We start from the raw sequence: 24,619 nt of genomic DNA on the forward strand, positions 1-24,619 counted from the left end.
CAGGACAGGACAGGGTGTAGTAGAATTTGTCAATATATCTGTCCACCACCAACAGCAGTTCCTGTATTTATTCAGTTAGAGTCAATGTAGTATAATCGCTCTTGCCCAATCACACACACGTGATGTTGTGGACAATCTGGGACATGATTGACCTCCCCACGTTTGGGCTTTTTCAGGGTGAACGGGCTGTCATCATCATCTTCCCCTTTTCTTTTTCTGTTGACATCTACCTCAATGCAGCCCGCCTGACGCAGCTTTGACCTGTAGTTTCCAAGCTTGTACCTGATACTTGTTTTCCATCCATCATAGCCCTTAATGCTACCTGGCTCCTTCAGGCATGGATACTTGAGAACCAACGCAGAGGCAACTGATTCAAGTTCATCTTTCTCAGGGTAGCTTTTGATTTCAAAAATCTCACTATCCACATCTTCCACAATCAATTGAACATCGTCTGGTCTCACACTGTTCTGTGATGATGTTCCTGCTTCACTGTCAGATTGTTCAACATCATTTGCTTCATCTACAGTGTTGGCTCTTGCTATTGTTCGAAAATCCTTAAACGTGCAGTTTTTATGTTTTCTACTTCTGTGAGAACTGAACGTTGGGCGAGTGTTTGTTTTAAAAGCACACCTGAGAATGGGACATCGTACAGTTTCTCGATTCTTTAAATGATGTCCGAGATGGTTCCAAAAAGTTTTTTCACTGCAGATCTCTTTAAAATCACACAATTCACATCGAAATGTAGAATATTCAAGAATTTTCCCAGTTGTGTGTGATCTTGAGAGGTGTGATCCTAATGCACCAGGTGTTTTAAATACACATACACAGTCCGTGTGAATACAAGGCCAGTGTGCACCTTTTCCGTGACGAAGACGATAATGTTTCAGAAGAATCTCTTGACTGGAGCTTGCGAATTTGCAGAATTTGCACTGCATCCAAACCCCCCCTGAAACAAAAGACACATATAGGACATATTCAGTTTTTCAAAAAGCATTTAAGCTGCAGACCTTGTAATTTGCAAATATATAATAACTACCATGATACAGCTTTATCTCATCAATATGAGACATACATGTATCCCATGGAAACCATAACAACCCCATCCATGTGACTGAATAAATAATGGCCAGGTCTGTCATACAGGGGGAAGAGGACGTGCAAAATAGCCAACTGAAAACATATGCCTGCTAGAAAGGATGGCACTGCAGTATTGAGTGAGTGAATTTTCTTAATGACATTTTATATCAAATCATTTTAAGAGGTAAAGAAAAGGTAAGCACATTGTGTTGATAGAGAAAACCTGCCACAAGTTGTTTTATTTACATGTTTAAGGATTATACAAAGAAGGCCAATTCCTTTATAGATGCTTTAGTAACAAGGTCTTAAAAATCTTAATTTGAGTATATATTTTGCTAGCCAAATCAATTTGTTTGGGATATTAAACCTTTGTTTCTTTATAATGCATGTAATACTTAATTTGTATGTATACAGAGCTTGTAAAATGGTAATATAGTCCATGAATAAGAGATATGATATTACAGATAATTACAATCCCTCCTCTATAGTGGAGGTTGGTTTATGGGTTTTAGCCGGTTACACCTACAGTCTATGGGCGTATCTATGAGTTACACTCGCTGTCTTTTTGATTCCTCACAGTTCATTATATTTGTACTCACTCTGGTGTTTCAGAAAATAACGCACAGCACAGCACAGCCCATACAGTAATGATGCATCTGTTCTTGTTCGGAGCTCACACGCGATCTGCGGAGACTCGCACTACGGCGACAAGCGCAAGTGTAAACAACGCTTTACCAGCTCACACGCGCCAACAGTCACAAACCGCCGCAATACTGACGTTAAAGAATGCTTCACATGCCGGCTTTTTTACTCTGAACAAAGTAACTTATAACACAACAGTGTTGGCGCCAACAGTGGGCGGCTCCCCCATTTGAACAGACCTTGATTCAACATGTTACTAACGTTACCTCAGCTGCCGCCCAAACGGAATGATATCACCCCATATCTCAAGTCCCCACGTTATACACAAAACATACACTACTTTATATACATTACAGCAGTAAAGAGGCTGTGTAAAACGTTCTAACTGGCTTGAACGTGAACGTAACCGCCATACTGGACCGGTGTTTTAGCCGGGCAAACACCGGGAAAGACTGGCCTGTGTTCAACAAATACAATTCAAGTGTCCACTATAGCATAGCGCGGGCGCATTGCCGAAGCAATAAATGCTGCATGTAGCCGTAAACATCACCGTTATATAACGGGGCTTACATAGTATTCTACACACAGTTAATAACGTAGCTAACAAAGCTACATGTGGTAGCTAGCTAACTAGTTGAACTCATTTAATTCATCTGTTGGTTGAAATAGGTCAGTGCACATTACTGATAACATTGGTTGTCTAGTAAAAAACACACTTACCTAACTAGGTAACTTCAGGTTAGTTTCAAATAGTTGTCCAATGTCCAACATCGGTCCAGGTAGTTAAACTTTCCATCCACAAGATGTCCGACCACCACGCTCCGCATCGCTGTCAGCCCCGACTCAGACGCGAAAACCCCGTACATGACAGCAACACGCATGCGCGCCGTCGTTACGGGGTTTCCAACTCGAAAAATAAGGCTTCACTCAGAAATGCTTGTTAAACCGTTTTGAAATTACTTATTAGGGAAACGATAGGGAGGAGTTTGCAGCTCCACTCAGAAATGCCTGTTAAACCGTTTTGAAATTACTTATTAGGACAACGATAGGGAGGAGTTTGCTGGCCTGGCACGTTTTTGTTAATTTCATATGGCAAAGCTTTGTTTCTGAGTCAGGTTGATTTGAAAACATGTATGAGGTCAACAATTGCTAGTTGGTTTTTTTACAGTGTGATAACTTCCCAAATAGAGAAAATAGAGAAATTATCTTTGTTGCAATTGTTTAAATGAAGAAAACTGAGTTCCTGAGCCATCTCTAAATCATCAACAAATGTTTCATTTTCAGTCACTGCTGCTCCTCACAATCCTCTATAGGCAAAAACTGATTTTCCATAATAAAAAAAAGGCCTTATATACAGAATAATATGAGGCAAAATTAATTTCATTTTCCATTTCATTAAGATCACACAAATGACTGAGTCTGTCCTCTGCAGCAACGAGATAATGTCCGCATCTGACACAGAAGAGTAATATCCTCTGTCTGATTTAGGCCTGCAGAGATCTTTTGTTCTTGTGATATATCTCATCTAAATGTCCAAACAGAGGGCATTTTTACTCATGATTTGACTCAATTGTGTGCTTCCTTATTCATATCTGATTATTTAATCATGAATTCACAGTCAGGTGGATATTTTATCACATTTTTCGTAATTTTTCACGATATATATTCTTAAATATTTTACACATAATGATAGTAACAGTACAGATATATTATAATTATCTAATATGAACAGCTCCCTTTAAACCTCGTGTAGATTTCCACAAAGTCAAACTTAACGGCCATTATATAATTACAGGGGGAAATCTGCATCTCTGATTGGGGCTGGTTTTTAAAACCATTTAAAACTTATTTTTAATTCAATAATCTGATAGCAACTGGAATTTGTATATTTCAGAGTCAGGGAGTAGTCTAGCTAACATGTTGTAGCTGCACCGTTTGGTAAAATAGATATGGTGGTGTCTCACACATTTTTTAAAAAGCTCAATTAAGATAAGTGCTTTTTGGTAGAAATGATGTGTCCTTTAGGAGAGGGTGTTCATCATGGTCCTTCCTGGAGCTCATATGGATAGTTTGTTAAGGTGTATGCATCTTAATGCATGTAGACGCAATCAGGCGCTCTCAAGCGGTGCTGCCAATACTGCGGTGGCACTGTGGAAGTGAACATGTTTACACCTAAATTGAACCCAGAGACTTTTGGGTTAGTCACAGTCAGTTTGGTAGCCTTTTTTCAATGGTATTTGAGGATTACTTTTTCAATATGTACTGTATCAGGTTCTACAGGATTTTCCTAACAGATTTCTTGGCAAAAGCTCTTCAAAAAAATGATGCTCTTAGTGCATTCAGTGCATTGCCAATCATATTTTGAAATATGATTGGCTGAAGAACTGTGGAGGTTCTTAAATTTGGAAATCATATACTGTTTAAAAAACAGTAAAAGCAGTGCCAGCAAAGTTTCCAAATGGATACTGTGAAATTACAGAAAAAATCTGTTCCACAACATTATAGCTAATAAAGGCGTCCTGTTCCATCTGCTGGGCCTGGGTCATATCACCTTAATTCTGTATTCAACAGATTCATACATTGATCTACAATGGAAGAGAAGTGAAGGATTACCAGTAACAACAAACACCTGTTGTGAGGTCCTACTCCTCCTCCCCTCGTGTCCGCACTGCATCTGCTACTTTTTTCTTGAATCCTGGATCGAAGGCTGGTCCAATAAATCAATATGCTATGCGTTTTGGAAATAAAATGCTGGCAAGCAAAACACAACTACACAATCATATAGAGCTCTTTTCAATTCAATTCATTTTTGTATAGCCCAAAATCACAAATTTGCCTCACAGGGCTTTACAATCTGTACACATACGACATCTTCTGTCCCAGGACCCTCACATCGGAACAGGAAAACTCCCCCCAAAAAAACCTTTAACAGGGAGAAAAGAGGAAGAAACCTTAGGCTTAGGGAGAGCAACAGAGGAGGGATCCCTCTATCAGGATGGACAGAAGTGCAATAGATGTCATGTGTACAGAATGAACAACACAACAGAGTTACAACACATTCAATACATATGACAGAACCACGGCAGGAGGCAAGACCACGGTCCAGGTATTATAACCAGGATCCACGCAAGGAAAATTATAATAGATCTGTGAGGAGAGAAAGCACAAAGACTACGTGAAGAAGGAAAATCAGTAATGTGCGTTAATGGTAAATGGACTGTACTTGTACAGCGCTTTTCTAGTCTTTCCGACCAATCAAAGTGCTTTCACACTACTTGTCATCATTCACCTATTCACACACTGATGGAAGGGGCTACAGGAGCAATTTGGTATTAAGTATACTTCAGTGGTTCTCAAACTTTTTCTGTCACGCCTCACTTTGGAGGAATAAAAATGTTCATGTCCCAACAATAGGGATCTGAACCTATTACTTGAATAACACACTTGCTTCTGACAAGTCATGTACAAACTACCCACAACCACCTTAAACTAACTCTGGCTGAAGACGGAAGTATTTATAATGCCATATATTCCGTAGTCATAGTGAGATACTAGGATGCTCTGGTGGTCGGATTTTAAGACCTCAGGGCACCTTTTGTTGCACACCACCCCCCTCTTTCTCTCTCAGCATCTCTTCTGTCTTCTAAAGCAAAATTAAATCTGAAAATATTTAAAATTAGATACTAAGAATCACTCTCCTTCATCAGGGCAGCTCTGTCAAATATGTTTCACAACCCTGAATCATGGCGAATTGCACTTTTGCAGTGGATATTAGAGTTGATTTTAACAAGCAAGCTGTAGCTCCTAATACCACAAAAACACACCGCGAGCGGAGTGTTTGTACGAGGTATTATGAGATGCACTCTACTTTTATACTCAAGAGAGAATCAAGTTATAACGAGATACTGTTCTTGTCAGATTTTCTTCATTATAACAAGACAACCTTTTCTCCTTATTCTTCAAACAAAGTTTTCTCTTTGTTGAAGAAAACATGTTTTTAATCATTAATGTTAAAGTGTGCTGCCATAGTTAATGCATTATTTGTGGCTGGTGAAGTTAAATTAGGTAATATCGTCTTTATAGAAATAAAACTAGCAAACGCCTCTGCCCCATTGAAAGCATTGTGGTTTTTGTACATGAGAATATGTCAACAATGTGAAAAAAGTGGACTCTGCGAGGTCATTTCACAAAATTGTATACACTGTCTGTCAGGATCTGACCTAAAAATGATGAAATTGAGTTAAAAAAAATAAAAATGGGAAAAGTTGCACATACTTGTTAGAGATGAAATAGCACCTAATTAGGAGATCTACTCCGCCTACGCCACCTCTAGGTCCCCGCGCCTCCACCAACACGTGTCTGACAGTATATAATGTGCTCTGGTGCGCATTACCAAGGAGGTTGCACTAAGGCAAAGGACAGTACGCGCCACTGGATGCGAAACCAGCTCAAGTCGTAGCGACTCCACTCCATGTTTTGCCCTGCCCTTGTGCGCTCTACTCACCGTGCAGCGTGCGTCTCCGTTGCATTTCGCTTTCCTCCCACTGACACGAACACAGGGCTGCTGCCGCTGCTGCTGCTGTGTGTGCGGGAGAAGTTGTTTGCACAGAGAGCAGCACCAGGTAGCAACTGTCTTCAGACGGATCTGTCCTAGCCGGGAGCTGTCGGGCTCGCCGGGGTCTTTTTTCTTTTATCGCGGGGGAAGAGACGCCGCATTTTGCAATGAGGTGGATGTACCGATATCTAAAGTGATTATTTTTTTTAATTTACATTTTTTGTTTGAATGGACATCTGACATCCTGCTCACTGGAGGAATCCCTCAAACAGCTTATTTTCTTTTGATAATCAGTGTGTTTTTTTTATCTGACGGAGCTCGTAAGCTATTTCCCTGCAAAACATTATCAAGGATTTCACTGATGTATGCGATGTGGAGACTGCAAGTCGCCTTATGTACTCTGTCGGTGCTGTCCCAGTCATCTGCTGCTGAAAGCAAAGCGCGGAGCTGTAGCGAGGCAATGCAAGCTTATAACGCTAAAGGATTCAGCCTCGTCAATGTGCCTCATCATGAAATATCAGGTAGGCGAAATCGACTAATCAATCACCGGTCGCCCCCGTTCGCCACGTGCCGTGTCTCGTTTCCCCTTCGAATGGAACATTTATGATGATGATCGCCAGACACACGACCTGAACTATGTGATCTCCGTCAAACCTCAGACATTTAAGTCGCCCGGGACCGTCGTCCCCCCTTTTTTAATTTTTATCAGAGGCTCCAAATAGAGTCAAAAGTACCAGTCTGTTTTGGCAACATGCCACGTTTCATGATAGGCATTGCCAAAGGATGTGTCTGAATGTAATGTAGATGCAGCCGGTATGTTTGTTGGGCTTATTGCGAGCATGTCATTGCAGTAGAGTGGAACAATATCAGTTTTTCCTATTTAAAGTTCAGTATGATCCTCTCCATGTCCACAGTTGCTTGATGATGAATCACTGCATTTCATTTATTATCTTGCATTAAGTCGACACCAAACACTGTATTTAAAATCTACAGCTAAAATGATCCACCTGTCATGTTGCACATCAAGTTTCCATCTATAGCTGTAGAGTTAAAGTACATTGAAATTGGTAATAGCACATCAACTTAATCACCCCAGTGAGTTGACTTCACCCACAGGTTATAGATTGATAGAAACCCAATTTAACAGCCCAAGACTTGCATGTGAGCCGTCAGTACGTGATGTACTTGCAGTCCTCAGATTAGAGATCGTTCACCAATACAGCTTCTTAAATGGAGACAGTGAAAGATTGACTTTGCGATAGTGGAACACAAGAAGATATATTTTCAAAGTAGCTGCATACCTGTTGCTGGCATTCAACAGAAGATCATGGAGCTCTTGTGTTGTATTTTGCCAAATAGTGAATGTAATTTACCAGTAGGGGGCTCTATGCACTCAGCACGAAATATTCCTTTTTGCTGAGGGTTCCTTTTTTTCTTCTTTTTCGATATTCCTCAAGGCTACAGCTTAGGTTTTAATTCTTGTGCTTTGGTACAGCAGAGATATGGGGTTTTATCTCTTGTGTGGTGGTAATCACATTTATGGTCAAAGCAGGAAAGTAGATTAGTCAGTAAACATAGTCAGCTTCATGAGAGGGAAGACGGGAAGCAGAGAGGGCTGAATTCAATCCCTCTTTTGCCTCGTACAGACAAAATAGAGATACCGTATTGGTAATTGGCAGTGTCAGGCAGTAATGATCATAGAGCCGCCTTATTTCACTTGAACAGGGTTTTGGCTGGATGGGAATTTGATACTTTTGTTACTGGTTGAACGTCTGTGTGTTAGTCTCTGTGTACAAGGGATCCTTGCAGTACGAATAGAGCTTCTGTATTTCATCTAAGAATTAGAAGTCCATGAGGCAAATTTTCAAGATCGTGCCCTTATTGACTATTCAGACCTTTTTCAAAATGTACCAAGTAATCACTTGATAGAATGCAGCATTAATATAATCTGCATCTACAGCAGTAGTGAAATATGCAAAAGCAAAAAGGAAAACTTTGTTCCCACATTTATTCTGCAACAAATATTCAGCATCAACTCAGAGGGAGACATTTTCAGCAGACGACTCAAATATAAAGGCAACACACACTGTGGTTGAAATAATTAATGTCCGGAGTTTTTTTGCATGATATCATGCAAGTGTTCAAAACTTACATCAACTAAAACAATGCTGCTGCATTGTTATTTTTATTCAATTATTTGTTTCTGATATGACAAAGCACCGCAAGACAGACGTAGTAGTGGCTACTGATGTTACCCCCATTTCCTTTTTGTCATGGTTTGTGATCGAAGGTGTCGGATAATGTTTCATGATTTATTTGGAAATACCTGGACATACTGTTATTAGATTATGTAGAGTTGTTTTTATTCTTCTATGTCATATAACATTTGTCCTCTACTTGGAACCTCAGCAAGTCAAAGTCAACGACAGAGGTCTGTGGCCACGTTACAGATCGCTATGTTTTTGGAGCTGTGATCAAATCCTAATTGCAATTCATCTACAGCCTGTGCACCGTGTGTAATTTGATTTTGTTGTCTCCAAATAACCTTTGCATAAATACAACAGGCGTAAGATATAAGCCTCAGGAGATGGGATAGTAGAAAGCACTCAATTATACCTAATTAGCTATGCTAATACAAACGTGTGGAAAGCTGCATATGCAGTGTTAGCGCTCATCCCTCCATCATTTGCCATGTCATGCTACTTTGCCTCTAGATGCTAAACACACAGGTTTAATACTTCTGGAGAAGTGGCTACCTCAGGTTGTAAGCCGCCATTTGCATAAGCTAATTATTTTTGACAGCCACTGACAAGCTGAGCTACATTATTTAAGAGGTGACACACACAGATGTGTTTACACAGATGTTAGTTTCTGCATATTAAAATACAATAGGCTAATAATTGAATACATTTTTAATTTGAGTTAATAATACATCTTAAACAACTTGAATTAAATAAATTGGACAGTTATTGTAAATATAAAAAGTATACCTTTTTTAATTACGTGCGTTTGTGTGTGGGGCTTTGATGGTTTCTTTCTTTGCATTTTGGTCAGAATAATCCCATTTACACGGCTACTATCTAATTCTAAAGGCCATCCACTATTGACATTTTACAACAGTGTTGGAATTGTTCCCATGAGCTCCAGTCAGAGTCATAAAACTTATCAAGAACATAAAGAACCTGGTTAACTATCAGAGCAGAAACCTCAAATTGATATTTCAAGGATCGCACCAGGACGCTAGCTTTTTGCTCTCTTTTTATCTAAATTTGTAAAGTGGTTAACTGATTAATCACCGCCGATAGGACGTTTTACAAACTATTGCTATCAGGGGAACTGGGCTCCGCTAGTGGCTGATGGCTGTTCAGTCACCATTCTGCATGGAGGCTCCATACACATGAATATCGCTTTTGCTGAAAATATCTGTGTGCATGTGATCAACTCCTGATGATAATCGAAACATTTGTTAAATACCCCATGGAATGGCACTCGTACCCCGAGACCTGGAGAGGGGAGGGAGCGCTGGGGCTCAAAGCGCTCCAGCCATAAATGCATGACAGACTTTAAACCAGGTTTTAGATATTTATTATTGTAATTGTCCATGAAAAAAAACGTCAATGCATAATTCTATAGATGGGATGGTGGGCTAAAATTTTGCGGCTCCGTGAACAACTGATTTTACAGCAAGCTGACAAGTGGTATTTATATCAACATTGTCATGTCATCAGTTTTCAGTTCATTACTCCCCACAAAAGTTTTCTCTCGATTATATAACGCAACACTATCAGCTCTTGATTGGCATTTTCCTGCTCCAAACCATCGTTTTGTATCATCTTGGCAGATATTCTGCCAATGCATTCCATTCAATGTATAACTGCCCAGTATGTCGTTTTTTTCAGTGACAGCGTGGCTGGGCGAGTAATAACCCCTGAAAATGACAAATGTAGGATAGAAAGCATAAACATTCAGTATACAGCCTCCCGCTTCTTCCGAGGCAGTCAGAATTACGTATGTGGCTTTATGAAGAGATGTAATGCACGTTCAGCAGTATAACACATCTGTCATACTCACAGCTGGGCTTGGCAAATTTACATCATACATCATTATATTTTGGGACTGAAATTACTGTTTGACACCGATGCAGACATACAGTTAGAGGTTGACTTCATTGATTAAAGAGGGCTACTTTCTCTTTCTGCCTAAGGACTCTTGAGAGCCTCAGATGCCTCACAGTGCGGGAGTGATGGGAGGTAGAGGCCAGTTAGAAAAATCTTACTGGCTTTAAAATAGTTTTTATAATGTTGATGTGTCTCGGAAGAGTGCCAGCACGCTGCTGAAAAATGCCTATGACTGCCTGGTGGACAGCTTCATTCAACCAGGTCAAGCTTATGATTCCTCCTCTCTCGTGTCCACGTTGTCATCGTACATTCGCCTGCCTGGTGTTTTACACAGCAGTCAGCCAACAATACAGCTTGCCTGTGAAGATCACCCCTGTGTGCATGTGTCAGCCGTTAGTTATAGTGTCATGCACACAATGCTGCTTGATTGTCAGCCCTTTGTTCATAAACACAACGGCTCCCGAAATGCCTCAGTCAGGCTCTGCCAGGGAACTCTTGCTCCGAGGCTTTGCTGTTAATATCAACATCTACTTACACAGAGCGGCTCGGATTCTCATGGGTGGACTCGGCTCTTTGCTTCGTCTTTGAAACAAAATCACTTGATGTGCTGCAGTTCCTATTAATGCAGTGCCCGACTCTTATATTTCTTTTCTCAAGAATAACAATTACCTTTGAGGTTCATGGGTAGCAACTCTTAAGAATATTATTTGATCCCTCGTTAACAGAATAGTTATTATCTGCTACACAATCCGGCATCATTTTTCCTCTTGTGGATTCCTGAAGCTGCAACTCTCTCTGCTTATGACTGTGATCTGTGCTTTGCAGGTTGTCAGACGCATGCAGTCCCCCAATTCCCTTAAATGCAACCCAGGTATCAGAAATCTTTGCTGTTTGTACTTAAATGAAGGATCCTCGTGAACCTTCTGTAACAGTTAATATTGTCAACATTTGAGCTTTCTCGACAGAGATCACTTTAGCTCCTAAAATAAACCATCTTACAATACTGATTAACATCTGAATTTAAGATTCTCAAGAGGCTGACTTAGATGCAGTTTTCAGAACTTCAAGAGAACAAAATGTTGTATTCATATGTATTTTTAAAGCAGGTTTAAGCCCGTGTTGTTCCATACCAGATAAATGTTTGAGGGTCTTATATTTAATTGGTTGAAATTGCAAATGATTCAAGAAGATGACACAATTTATTCATAATTAAAGCTGTAAGTACAGTTTATTTTTGCAAAGTTCCCTTAAGATTCCATTGCTAGAATCAGCTTTTCAAGTTTGAAGCTTTTTAGCAATAAACTGTACAGAAATTACAAACAATCTGTCTCACCATTCCACTGAGGATTTTTAAAATGACAGAATCTGTTGCACTGAACTATTTTTAATTACTCTACATGCCGGGCAGGTGTGTGAAATAAATTTGGGGGTGATTTTAGATGTGTTCACTGCCAGATGCCTAATCACAAAATAATGGCATGACATGAGACCTTTAGTGAAAGTGTGGGAATACCACTCTAAAAGCCCTTGCCTAGCAAATATCCATATAAAAATTCTGTAGGGCATATTTTCCAAAGCCCATTAAGATGCTCTTGGCTCTGCCAAATTGGAAATAAGTCTCTTGCCAGCCTGTATACATCTTCAGAGAAAACAGTTAATGAGATGTGAGGGAGATTAGGCTGTGTGTGTTTGTGAGTGTGTATATTTCTGTGTGTGTGTGTGTGTGTGTGTGTGCATAGCAGTTTAGCCTCACTTTCCCGATCTCTCTTTTTTCGTTTCAGCTCTATCGTGGTAGAAAACGACAAAAGTGTTTTGTTTTTCATTGAGACAGATTGTATGCATTGAACATCCAAATGAGTTTCAATGTAAATCATCCAGCTGTGCTTTTGCACCTTTTGTCGGTTCTGGCGATTGAGAATATTCGTCACCTGAAGAATGTGTCAGCCGTCTGCAGTCATTCATGCATGAAATGCATATGGCCTGCAAGCTTCCTGGCAGCCTTCCTCAGCCCCATTTATGGTGTTTTCTGAGTAGTGTGAAAAGCCTCTGGCTAGTGTAGGAGACTGCTATAGCTTTTTACCCCCCAGTTTTCAATCAACCGCTGGCCTAAATCAGTAATGGAGGGTGGGATTAAGGATCTCAACACTCCCAAGCCTTAAGAGGAACTAGAAAATAACAGCAAAAGGTCTATGGATGGATGTGATTGTATGTTTATAGGGATTAGAAGTGAGAGCACAGAAAATAAGTATGAAGAACAAATCTATTCGGTAGAAGAGAGCATATAGGCACGGAGAGCGTCCTTGACCAGCCATGTGTTGAACTCATGACTTGAGAGGTAACTCTGTGTGTGATACAAGGAGGGAGTCAGGTAGGATGTAATCCATGTGAATTTGAGGGATTAGTGATCTGACTCGCTGTTTGTGTTGCTCAGAAGTATCGCTACGTGCTGCCTTTCATACTTGTTTCTACAAAAAGAGAGGAAGCGTTCAACTTTGCTTCTCTCGTTAATACATTGGTGAAAGAAAAACTGCCTCGGGAGGTAACAGAAGGGAAAGTCACATGTGGTATACCTCCACTGGGAAAAATGATTCCCCTAGGATTCCTCTGTCAGTGGGGTGAGTGTGGTGCAGGAATGATTACATCGTGGCCTTCCTATTAATGTCTGAATAGGGGAGACCCTTAGGATTCACCTGGAGCCATATAAAACATACTGTTTACTACACAGACAGCGCTAATCACTCTCTAAGAGGGTGTTTGTGGTTTTTCTACCATCATTTCTTATAGCGTGTGTGTTGGAGAACCAAGGAGTTCTGTTGTGTTTCTTGCTATGGTCTTTCTTTTTACCCACAGAGACGTTTTGCCTCTGGAGGGTAGTCTGAATATAGAAGTCCCAAGCTTGACACCAATGATAAGGCTCAGAGAGATGAGCGCCACACAGTGCTTTTGGGAAAACCCACACGGGTATGTCATATCAAGGTGTCAAGGATGCAAATACATTTCACACTGGGGACTTTTTGTTTTTGTTTTTCAGTCACACACAAGTACACATGGCTGAGGAAATTTGCTAAATAAGCTGCCCCCCAGGGACTTGGAAGTAAACAAGCATTAAGGACAGATAAACATGACGTGCCAAAATTGTCATGGAAACATCAGATGCTGTCAACAGATTCAGACAACAGTGGTGGAACTGGCGTTAAAACTTGACAATGACACTGTTGTTGTTGAGAAAAAACATAGACAGTTTCTAGACCTGAAAGGCCTTCGTTGTGGGGGGCTTTTGATGTAGCAAAATCAAAAAGAGCAGATGCTCCAACATGCAGATATTTTTTAGTACAAAGAATGCCACAGCAGTGCTTCAATGGCTAACTTTAAGACCTGTGAACATCATTCAGGACTCTAAATATAGTTATACTTTTGTCACTGAGTTGTTGAAGCAGAAAATTGAATATTGGATACCTTCATGTAAGGTCGTGTGGGGGTGTAGTAAAGAATAAGGCTGGTAATATTCTGTCAATACTTTCCCCAGCATGCATGTGGCTTTAAGCTACAAGACCATTCAATCCTACTGAAAACATAAATCCTCAAAAACAGCTCATAAATATATACTTGTTTAGTTATTTCCCTAAAAAAGCTGCTCACTGTCGTTTTTACCAATCTCTACTCAAATAGAAGTAAATATTGTATTTATTGGGGACGATATTTAGAGGCGGATTTGTTGCCCGGTGGAGTCTTTACATTTTTGGGACAATTAAACTATACAATGCCTGTTTTAAATGTCATACAGTGCAAACATGTGGCTCATTTTGAAGGTTTGTGGACAAAAATGGAGCTCTATGCACCGATGAATAAGTTATGCCAGGCGTGGGCTTCACAGTCTATACCTGTAAGTGGCATCAATTCATTGTTAGTTTTCATGGGATCTTTTTGTTAAACAATATTTACTAGTATGTCACCTTATCCTAAATAAACTTTCTTGAATAAGTAGATATACCCTCAATTGATTGCGGTCCCGGTCTGCAGCAACAGTTCTTTTCCCTTTTCCAGAAAAAATCAATTAGTTTTGTTCCCTAGAGCAAAGGAAATTCTTTGACGTTGCCTTGTACTCCATGACCCGAAGTATAAGGCAGTGGCACATTCTCTCCAATCTGTGCAGCACCCTACCTAGATACTGAAATCAACTTACGGCTGAGTGGAGAGTTCTGTTTCCTTCTTCTATATCTGGTTACTACGTGCCGTCTCTGGTGGTCACCCAGGATTAATAGAACCCTAGTTACACATTGAGTTGAATGTATTTGCTGAAGCTGATGTTGATGATTTATTATGTGTATATTGGAGTAATGTACACAATGTGGCCTAACCAGGCTATAATATAACTGGAATACAGTGTGTGTGTAACATACTCGCTGAGATTAAGACATGCTTGGCTCTGATGCTGTGTGGGTGCTGCTTTTGTGCTATCTTTTGCCCTGCAATAGTGGAGGCTCAGTGAGGGTTCAGTTCAGGAGATTCAGTGATAAAGTAAACAAGTACTTTGCACTCTCAGTGAGCTGCATGTGTGAAGCCGTGTGTTACTCCTGCTTCTCTCATTTCTAATAAATGAGCATATGCTTTATGAGTCATATGCACTTGATCAACATTTGCAAATGGGACAACAGGGAAAACATTTCAACTTAATATTCTGTGGCAGCACGGTACAGTGTTTACCTAAATGGTGCAATCAGTAAACTGGGATTCAAGTTCAATGAATTCATGACAGCAGCGTTGCAGTGGGTGTAACAAGAGAGTTCCAACTGCATGACTGCATCTCTCAAGTGAATAGATGATACTGCCTCCGCGAGTAACAAGGCAATAGCAACCACAGTGCCAAGCTTGCAACACTCTTAAAAGTCTTCGGATTTGTTATAAATTGTGTTTTCAAAGAGCGGTAGTTGTTAGCCAGGACAAGACATGCAAGGAAAGCATGTTGTCTTAGTTATAAATTAGTAAATTCATACCGATTACAAGAGTTCATGACCCAGTTAAGTGTGATCTCGTTTGCGGCTTTGAGGTGGAGGGACTAATTGGGGATCGTTGTTATTTTTATCTTAATGCAAAAATGTAGAGGGCTGATCTTAACCCCGGGACACATTTCTGGGCTCTAATTATAACGTTAAATAATAGACTTTGCAGTGAAATGCCCTGGGGGGTATAATGACACCCGCATGTGTCGGAGGTCTGCCCTTTGTTCCTTTAACCTGTTCTGCTTCATTACCTTATTACTCCAGTTCATGGACAATGTTGCTTTTATACTCAGTGATCTGTGGGAGAAAAAATTATACTGATGTTAGTGGTTTTTATGATGATTGATCCCTGCAAAGAAATTCAAAAATGAACATTAAATAATTAACAACACTTTGAGGGAGACAAAGGCGAAAGAGCTTTTGCAATTGAGATAATAAAATAGTTATTTTTCTTTTGCACCGTTTTTACAACTTGCATTTTTTAATAGCTTGCATAACTGGATGCATTTTGCATGTATAATGGCACCACATATTGTATTATTTATTTATTTGTATCAAATTTGCTTGTAATTAAGCTTTTTGAATTAGGACTTGTAAAGTTCTTCAGAACGGCATTAGAATTCATCTGGAACTAAAGAAAAACAGCAGGAGTGAAGCAACGGTTCATTTAAATCACCCATCCTTGCAGCTGATGAGAGGGTAAAGCAGTCTTGCAGTGAAAGATATATAGGCTCACACCACTGACTTGAATGGGGCCACATAGTGCTTCTCCAGGGGGCCTCGCTGTCGTGACAAATGTGACAAGCTTATGTAACCCCAGTGGCAATAGAGGACCAGTTTTAAGAACTGAGAATATTGATGAGGCTTGAGAATATCTCCAGCCTTCATAGTTCCAATTTCATTAATCGAAAGCCTGTGGGGAAGGAGGTCCAAGCATTTTGGAAAGGGTTTATTGAAATGGATGGGTTAATGAGCCTGTGTCCAGTGTTTACATATTTTTGGTCCCTCGAATCTTTTCATGTGTCAAATGAAACATCTGCCATTGTGATGCTTCTTGGCGAGTCCTCGTTCTTTTGCTCCTGGAGGGTGCTAGAATCTGAAAAGAAGCCAGTCTCGTCTCCTGCTCCTAGAACCCCGCTGATTCTTGTCCCCTGTGTAAGCTGCCGGTAAATGAGTGGGCTGGTCATCTCGTACCCTGGGGCTCTACCTCGGGCTCTTCAGACCACCAGCTGTTGTGTTTAGGGCTGAGTCATGCACCAGTTGGCATGATGAATCCCAATGACCTCACCATATGTCTCCTCTTCTTCACTCCTAGCCTCAAATATTCAGTGTGATGAACTGAAATACACTACAATAGTATCAAACATCTTGAAGACTTGTGTGCTATATTTTTGAACTTTTTTTAGGGACATTAATGATTAATCATCATCATCAATAATTAGATTGATCAAGAACACGTGTGCACAGTTGGCATGACAGAAATTATAAATCCCGGGGCATTGGTTCTACTTAGTATAAACAAAACTCCACCAACACATCAGTGTGTTGGTTCAGAAATGCTTTGATTTCAGTAGCTTAAAAGCAAGCTAAATCCTGTAATTGAGTAAATGCATTGTGCTGGATAATGTGCGTCAATTTATATGGCGGACAGGTAATCTGGTAATGTTTAAAAGCTAGACTGTGACTAAAATGAGAATAGCTGGTCCACCTTAAAGGTCAGCCCACCTTAAGTTAGCCTGAGTTGGACCGATTACTTCCTTTCACTTTCACTTTAACCTGCAGGTTGCAAGCAGGACACAGCGGCTTGTCTTGAGTGTTCAGGTGTTGTAGCATTTAATCACGGACTCGAGGCTAAACTGTACACACACAGCAATGCTACGTTCACAGCTATAACGTTACTGCTGACTTCATTACGTTACTCACAATCTTAAGTCTGTTGATAGATATCAAATTCCTGTATCTTGGTATTTGTAGGCTCCAGTCCTTTCACTGATACAATAATGAATAAGGCACCAAGAGCCTTTGTTTAGTATCATGTCTTATGTATGTCCTTCAGAAAAAGCATTAGAATTATGAATCATATTTAATTGTTTTTGACTATTTATTGAATACGGACAGTTGAAGCGAGATCAGAGTTGGCAATTTCAAGTGATGCCATAGTTTCATTAATATAAGATCCAGAGATCTTTTTTTTTGTTAAATGTATGTTCTACCTCATTGACCTCATGCTTAATTAAATGAAACTTAAATTGCAGAAAGGCATGTTTAGTTAGTAATAAAATACTTTAGGAAGAAGTAAAATAATTGTCAGGACAATAAAATAACATGAATTGAACTTTATCAAATATATGCTTTAGTCAAGCTGGTTGTGTATTCTCAAAATCTAAATTTGACATGTTTGATATGACTTATGGTGCACATGTTACCTTATCATTATGAACTTGTTTAACATAAGAGAATAAGAGATTAAAAATAAGCTTTTAGCAGCCACAGATTGCTATAATCCAGAAACATCTTATGAAGCACTGTGTAATGCCTCCTCCCATGGGTGTGATTTGAAAACTCATATGTTATTATGTTCTTATTTTCACTTACAGGTTTCACCCTGAACACTGGTGTAAATTCTGTTTGGAAGATTTGTCACAGGCACTATCCATGACAGAGCCATGAAGCAGTACAGTATAATGAAGGTCTGCTTTGATAGAATTCATGCATGACTGGAGCTCCACTACGATGGCTTACCTTTGACATTTAACACAAGAGCCAACCTGGAAGCACGCATATCGGTTTCAGATAATAGCTGCGTAAGAAATGTAGGGTAAATTAGTCGGAATGCAGGAGTCAGATTGGACATTTGTAAAAAGCTCAACGTGAATGCTTCAACCTGTAAACTAGACGAAGTGAGAGCAGCAGATCAGATTTCAAAGAGTATTTGAAGTTGCCTGACTACAAATAATGAATACTTGGGTCTTGATATTCACTGCTTAATTTGTGACTCAATCACAATTCAAGACTAAATGTGATTTAGTCTTGAACTATTGTGCATTGAGGACACATTTTGTATTCAGGGTATATTTGATCTGTGTTTAAAAAGCCGTGTTCACAATCAGAACATTTTGGTTAACAACATTGTTGGTGTCAACTTTTGGGTTTGACTCAAAACTTGAAGGTAACTTCTGCATTCATGTCATATTGGAGTTAACGTGATTAATTATCAGTTTCTGAATGTAAACAGCATTCATGTCAACATCCACATCGTAATTATAACCTTTTCTGAAATCTCTGATTTAATGGAAATGCCTGAACATTGATGCCTCACTATAGCCAAAGTTTGTTGTTCTAGGCAATTAACCCCAAATTAAATAGATATAGTGTTATGTTGTCATTGCAGAGCATTTATAACTAGGGTTGGGTACCGAAACCCGGTGCCAATATGGAACCGGTACCTATACGACCGATACCTACCGGACCGAAACGCAACGCAGATTTCGGTGCTTCTTTTAGGTGCCTGAGCCGATTGAAATACTTTTTTTTAACACTACTCTGATGACTCCGTCCTGGCAGCAGGTAACGATAGCTACCGTTTGTATAGCTACAGCAGCTAGCTAGCCATCAACCTTTTAACAGAGAAAATGCCGAAAGGTAAACGGTCAAAAGTGTGTCTGTTTTTATTTTGAAAGTCCGTTGCTCACTGGCAGCGGTGGAGGAATGGAGACTACTGGACATCGCTGCGGTAAAGTTAGCAGACACTCAGGTCTCCGTGGTCAACTCAGCAGACACTTAGATGTTAGTGACCTATACGCTGAAATTCACGGTAAACGCATTCAAACGGCACAGATCGGGAGCGAGCGAAGGACTTTGAAAGTTAGCGGAAAGATTTAACGTGAGACAACATCCGGTTTCTTCAGAGGAACATCCGATTTTCAGAATAAGATGCCAACAAAGTATGGATTAAATTCACATTAAGTCTAAAACATGCTACCTGCATCTCGTGAGTTAAAGGGAAAATACACCTACATTGTGCGTAAGTGTGTCTTTATTCTTTGATCGCTGGGTAACCATCATCACCTCTGAGTTACAGCATTATATTGATGAACAGTAGAGCTGCATTCACATGCTCTGTCATGAAGACGACACACATTTAGATGAAACGTGCTGAAACATTGTATTCCTGTTGCACAGCAGTGGAACGTTTCACATGAAGTCACACACTGAGCACAGATAGTGAAGAGATATAACTGCTACTGTGTAAAGGGAATACTGCTGTTAAAAAGAACCTTATTTGTTTAAAGTGTTTGCAAACCAAATGTTATTGCACTTTTGTTCATATAGCAGTACTTTTAAAATAAAAGTGCACAATACACTACCTTTGAATTAATTATTGAACTTTGCCATAACAATGAGATTAATCGCAAAAATTCCATGCGATTAAAAATTGTAATCGTTGCCCAGCACTAATATGTATAGTATACTTTAAACAGTTAAATATATTGTTAAATTTGACTTGGCAATAAAAAAAGTATCGGTTCAGGCACCGTTTAGGCACCGGTATCGTTTTAAAAGTATCGTTTTAGCACCGGTATCGGAAAAAACCCAAACGATACCCATCCCTATTTATAACCGTCACATTTTTGCATGATCGATGACATGAATGCTTGATATTTTCCATCTCTGCTGTCCCACATGACATGATCCCAGCAGAAGACTTGCTTATGACTCACATACTTACAGTAAATCTGCTGAATTCCCTGCAATGTTGATGTCTATGCCTCTAACTTACAGTCATTGATTATTTGAGAAAAATGCTATTCCCTACTCATTGTAAATTTCAATAGCATGGTATCCCTGTGATTTAAATTAAGCTTTTCTTTTGACCCCATCTTTGAAACATGGTTTGAGGTACATGGCCATTCGCCTACAATTTGAGATATTGCCTTTTCATATTTTCAACTCACTAATAGCTTCTCATTTAGCCCAACTGGTCTTTCAGTTCAGAACCTGGCTGTTGCAGTTCTGTCATTGTGCAAAATGAAACGCCTCCAGCACTTATCATCTGTGGGGAAATTCTGCAAAAACATGTTTGGAGGAAAATAGAGGCAAAAAATGAAAAGACAACTATTTTTTGCCCTCTGGGATTTCAATCCAAACAAAGCAACACAATTGTGTACTCTCTGTAACAATATTTATGCACACGGTAAAACACTTTTACCTAACAGGTTAACCTGTTAGGTAAAAACTAGGTTTATTTACACCTAGTTTGCTGCTGTCCTGTTTCAAGCACACAGGCTGCTCATCAGACTAGAAGGAGGGTTTCAGATTGGCAAGTGCGCCAAAAATCTTGTGCTTGATTTTATTCAAGCTTTACCTCGCTGCTCCACGCCACACCGAACTATATAGTTATCTATCCATTACTGTCACGCAAGGTTTCAATTCTGGAAGTTATTTCAAAGTTAGAAAACCTTTTAGCTGCCTCCAAGTGTGGTAACATATGGCTGGGGCGATTGTGGGAATTATCTGTGTCATCTTGTTTGGACATATTCAATTTGGGTCCCAAGCCCCAGTGGAAATAGTTGAAAGTGGGTGATTTGGTTGATGAAGAGGAGATCCAGATGGCAGAGCAGCGGTGAGATCAATCGAGCTTGATGCATTTTTCCCACTTCAACATGCAGACAGATGTGATTTAACAGCAATTGAGTTTACCTAAAATTTTGGGATTTTTGTTGACAAGTAATAACACCTAAGACAGCATGTGCAATATTGCTTGTAAAAAAGGTTTATGTGTTCATGTGTGTTATTTCGTCATACCAATTGATTATTATTAATCGTACCTAGATTTAACAGGCTACAGAAGGTCCCTGTTTAGGATTTTTAACTGAATATTACACACAAGGATTGATTGTGGCTTCATTCAGAATACAACACATCTTCTATAGAATTATTCCTACATATGTTAAGATTGAAGGGATTGATACCAGAGCTGCACCTAACAATTATTTTCAGTTTTCCCTCTAGTAGTTGTTTTCATATATTGTCAGAAAGTAGATGAGAAAAGCCTGTTGTAATTTCCCAGAGCCCATGGTGAAGTTATCAAAGTGCTGGTTTCATCTGACCAAAAGTCCAAAACCCAACGATATTCAGTTTACAATCATACATGGAAAAGAAAAGCAACACAATCTTCACATTTGCGTTGCTGGAACTAGCAAATATTAACTCTTTAAAAAAAGAAAGAACAACAACATAGGGTCTAGTCTCTCAAATTGCCATACTTTGAACTTTGATTTCTTCCAGTCATTGCTAAATGATCACAGTTACAGATATGCGGTCATTTTATGATGTTTTTGTTTTTTTATGAATCACTGTCTAATGGTCAGTATTTTTTCCTTTCTGAACTGCATGTTTTAATAGAATGGACTGCAAGAGGTGATATCATGCAGTTAATCATAGAAAGTAAAAATAGTACCCAGAGAATCATCTGACAGTTGGTAGCCTACTTTTGCTTTGCATTTTAAATACGATGTATACTTCCAGAATGTAAGTGAATGCAATACTCCTTCATTATACAGATTTTAAAAGTTGACCTTTAAACAGAACATATTATATGGCGTAAGTATGAAAAGCATCGCTTGAGCCTCGAGAAAAGCAAATCTTCTTTTGCTCAGCATCACAATATATTGATCATAAAACGTTTTGGTCCCACCTTCGTCAAGAGTGTTTTTCCTTTTTATATAACATTATAGAGTATTCATACAGTCCTCCATCATTCAACAACCTTTAATTATATTGATGTGATTTTGCTCCCTTTTGCCCTCTAATCTAGGTCATGTCAGCTGATAAAGGGTCCTTTTAATGGGCTGCAGCTCAAATAAAGAAAGGACAGCCATTGGTTCAAATGTCTGTGGGGCCTAAGCTGTATCTGAGTCAATAGATCTCAAAGATAGTGGTGTCAACCTTTCACGGGGAGCTGAAGCTCAGCCAGCCTTTTAGTCTTTACTGTCCAGTGTGCTAAACTTGGCGGAAGCATTTAGTCCAAAGAAAGTAAACTTTCAGGGACTGTCATTGAGAGGAATTCTAGACTTTGCTCCTCCTCTCCTGGTCAGATAAATCCAGTTGTCTTTTAACCGAGCTTCATTACCATAGATTTTGGGTTAATGTTAATTGATTGTACTCACATTTTTGCCACTTTTCAATGACCTAAATAGCCTTTAGTTTACAGAGAGTACTGTTGCTTCAACACACAACACAATCTATTGAACCTCAAAAAGCTCGTCTAACATGCCTTTTCAAGACAATAACAATGATGAAATTAGATTTTATAATTCAGTGTGATAATAAGATTAAGGAATATGGTACAATTGTAAGTGTGAATTAATGTGGGTATATCCATGTCATTAACATCGACCTTTATGTTATCTTAAAAATTGCTTCCTTTAGTTAGCAAGAGATTGGAAGTGGTGGAAGTCACGAAGTGGAAACAAAATTAATTTAAATACTAACATGAAGATATACAGTAGGAGGTGGATGGTAGGGATTAAATCCTCTATCATGGATTATTATCATATTTCACAATATTGCTATTATCATATACTTTTTTCTGAAAAAATATATTCAGTGACTGCTAATGGATAAAATACATAACCAGACAGGAATGTTTGATTTTGGTGTCTGGTATTCCAATGAATTAAATACCTGACAAATCAGGTTGTTTAGAAAGTGGGGACGGATTAAACCTGACCAAACCCAAATATCACCGGTACTTACGGGTGTCTCCTGATTGCCTGCAGCCACCAACATCTTGTTTGTCTGCTCATTCTGCAGACAAACGTCCAAAGTTTAGATCAGTCATTAGTGTAACTGACGAATAACAAACACTTTGAAGCTGAAGAGGCAAAAGCAGTAGACCAGCATCAAACAAAGTAAAATGTGTGCATTTCATTATAAAATGTTGTACAATAATTCATCAGACACAGATTTTATAAGAATTAAAAACTCAATTTTGATTGTGTTGAAAGAAGGCACTTGATTGTCCTTCTGTGTTTGACTGTTGTGGGAAATTGTTGTTTGCGATGGATAGCTGTGTACCACTGGGTATGTAAATCTGTATAGTAAAGGAAGTGATAGATTTTAAACATAATCAATGCGAAAAACTGGGAAGCTGAATTACAGAAGAAATGAATTATGGATATCATAGGAGACCTGGCACAAGTAAACTCAATTGAATTAATTGAAATGTCAAGTATGGACTTCTGCAGGCCTCTGCCCTCATTTGAAGGCAATGAGTCTCTGTGACAGCCGGACGATAAGAGCAGAGAGGGGGCAATATTCCAGAGGCAGTTCAGTATGAGACTGGAGCTGGAATCTGCTGGTGGATCAATGATAATAAATGTGATTCATTCAAGATGGTGCTTCCCTGTTATTGAGCTTGGCCCTGCTGTATTGTGAAAACCCCACTAACAGCCAGCAGTCTAAGATATCCTGGAAGCAGATAAAAACAAATCCAGATTCCAATCAAATCGTGGGTTACTGGCATTGTACACGCTGTGTTGCTCTTTTTTATGCTCTTTATAGTAAAAGGTTTTTTAGGGAAGCACACTTGGAATAAAACTCACCAGCTCAGTGTACAATAGATGCTGCCACACTCTGCAGAAATTAATTTAATTTACCGCATCACTACACCTTTTTATGAATTTTCAGCATGGGTGAATAAAACATTTTCTTCTCTTGACTTCATGATCTGTTGGCTTGTTTGGCACGGAGCTTTGGCGAGGATGTCCTTACTTTAAAAATGCTGGCAAGGGTGGTCAAGGGATGTACCAGATGGCATGGCCCATATGCAGTTTGCCCTTTGGCCAGGTAGACTAATGAATCCTTTTGGGAGTGAATCACACTGTCTGGCATCAGACCCTCCATGGGTATTGAACTCCCTCTATTCCCGCAGTTGCCCTGAAATATTCTGTAGCTTTTTCTTTTCCCTGGAACATATGTTTGTAGTTATGGGGGATGAAATAGAAAAATGAATTATTTAGCATTTTAAATCTCCCAAGTAGAAGATTATGGAGTAGTTGTACTACTGTATGTGTCTTTCTGTGATGGACCCTCTACAATCAGCTGTTTACTTCAGCCATGGTGCTGTTTTTGGACTGGATTTTTTTGTAAAGCTTTCTGTTTCCTTATATCTTAAGATGTACATCTGATAAATGTGTTTTGCTCTCATGTGCTGTCACCAGGCC

The 24,619-nt window shown here is 39.4% G+C and overlaps 1 protein-coding gene across 1 annotated transcript in view; it reads left to right on the forward strand.

The window, feature by feature from the left end:
* Window positions 1-6,635: 6,635 nt before the first annotated feature.
* The window catches only part of LOC306710993 (glypican-6-like), a gene marked incomplete at both ends in the record, with an annotated part of 119,381 nt that continues 101,397 nt past the window's right edge, over window positions 6,636-24,619 (forward strand). The window contains one exon of the mRNA XM_079179758.1: window positions 6,636-6,795. Within this exon, the coding sequence (XP_079035884.1) occupies window positions 6,636-6,795 (160 nt within the window). The remainder of the gene's footprint in view (window positions 6,796-24,619) is intronic.

Source organism: Pholis gunnellus (genome assembly GCF_910591455.1).
Source record: "Pholis gunnellus genome assembly, chromosome: 1".
NCBI lineage: Eukaryota > Metazoa > Chordata > Actinopteri > Perciformes > Pholidae > Pholis > Pholis gunnellus.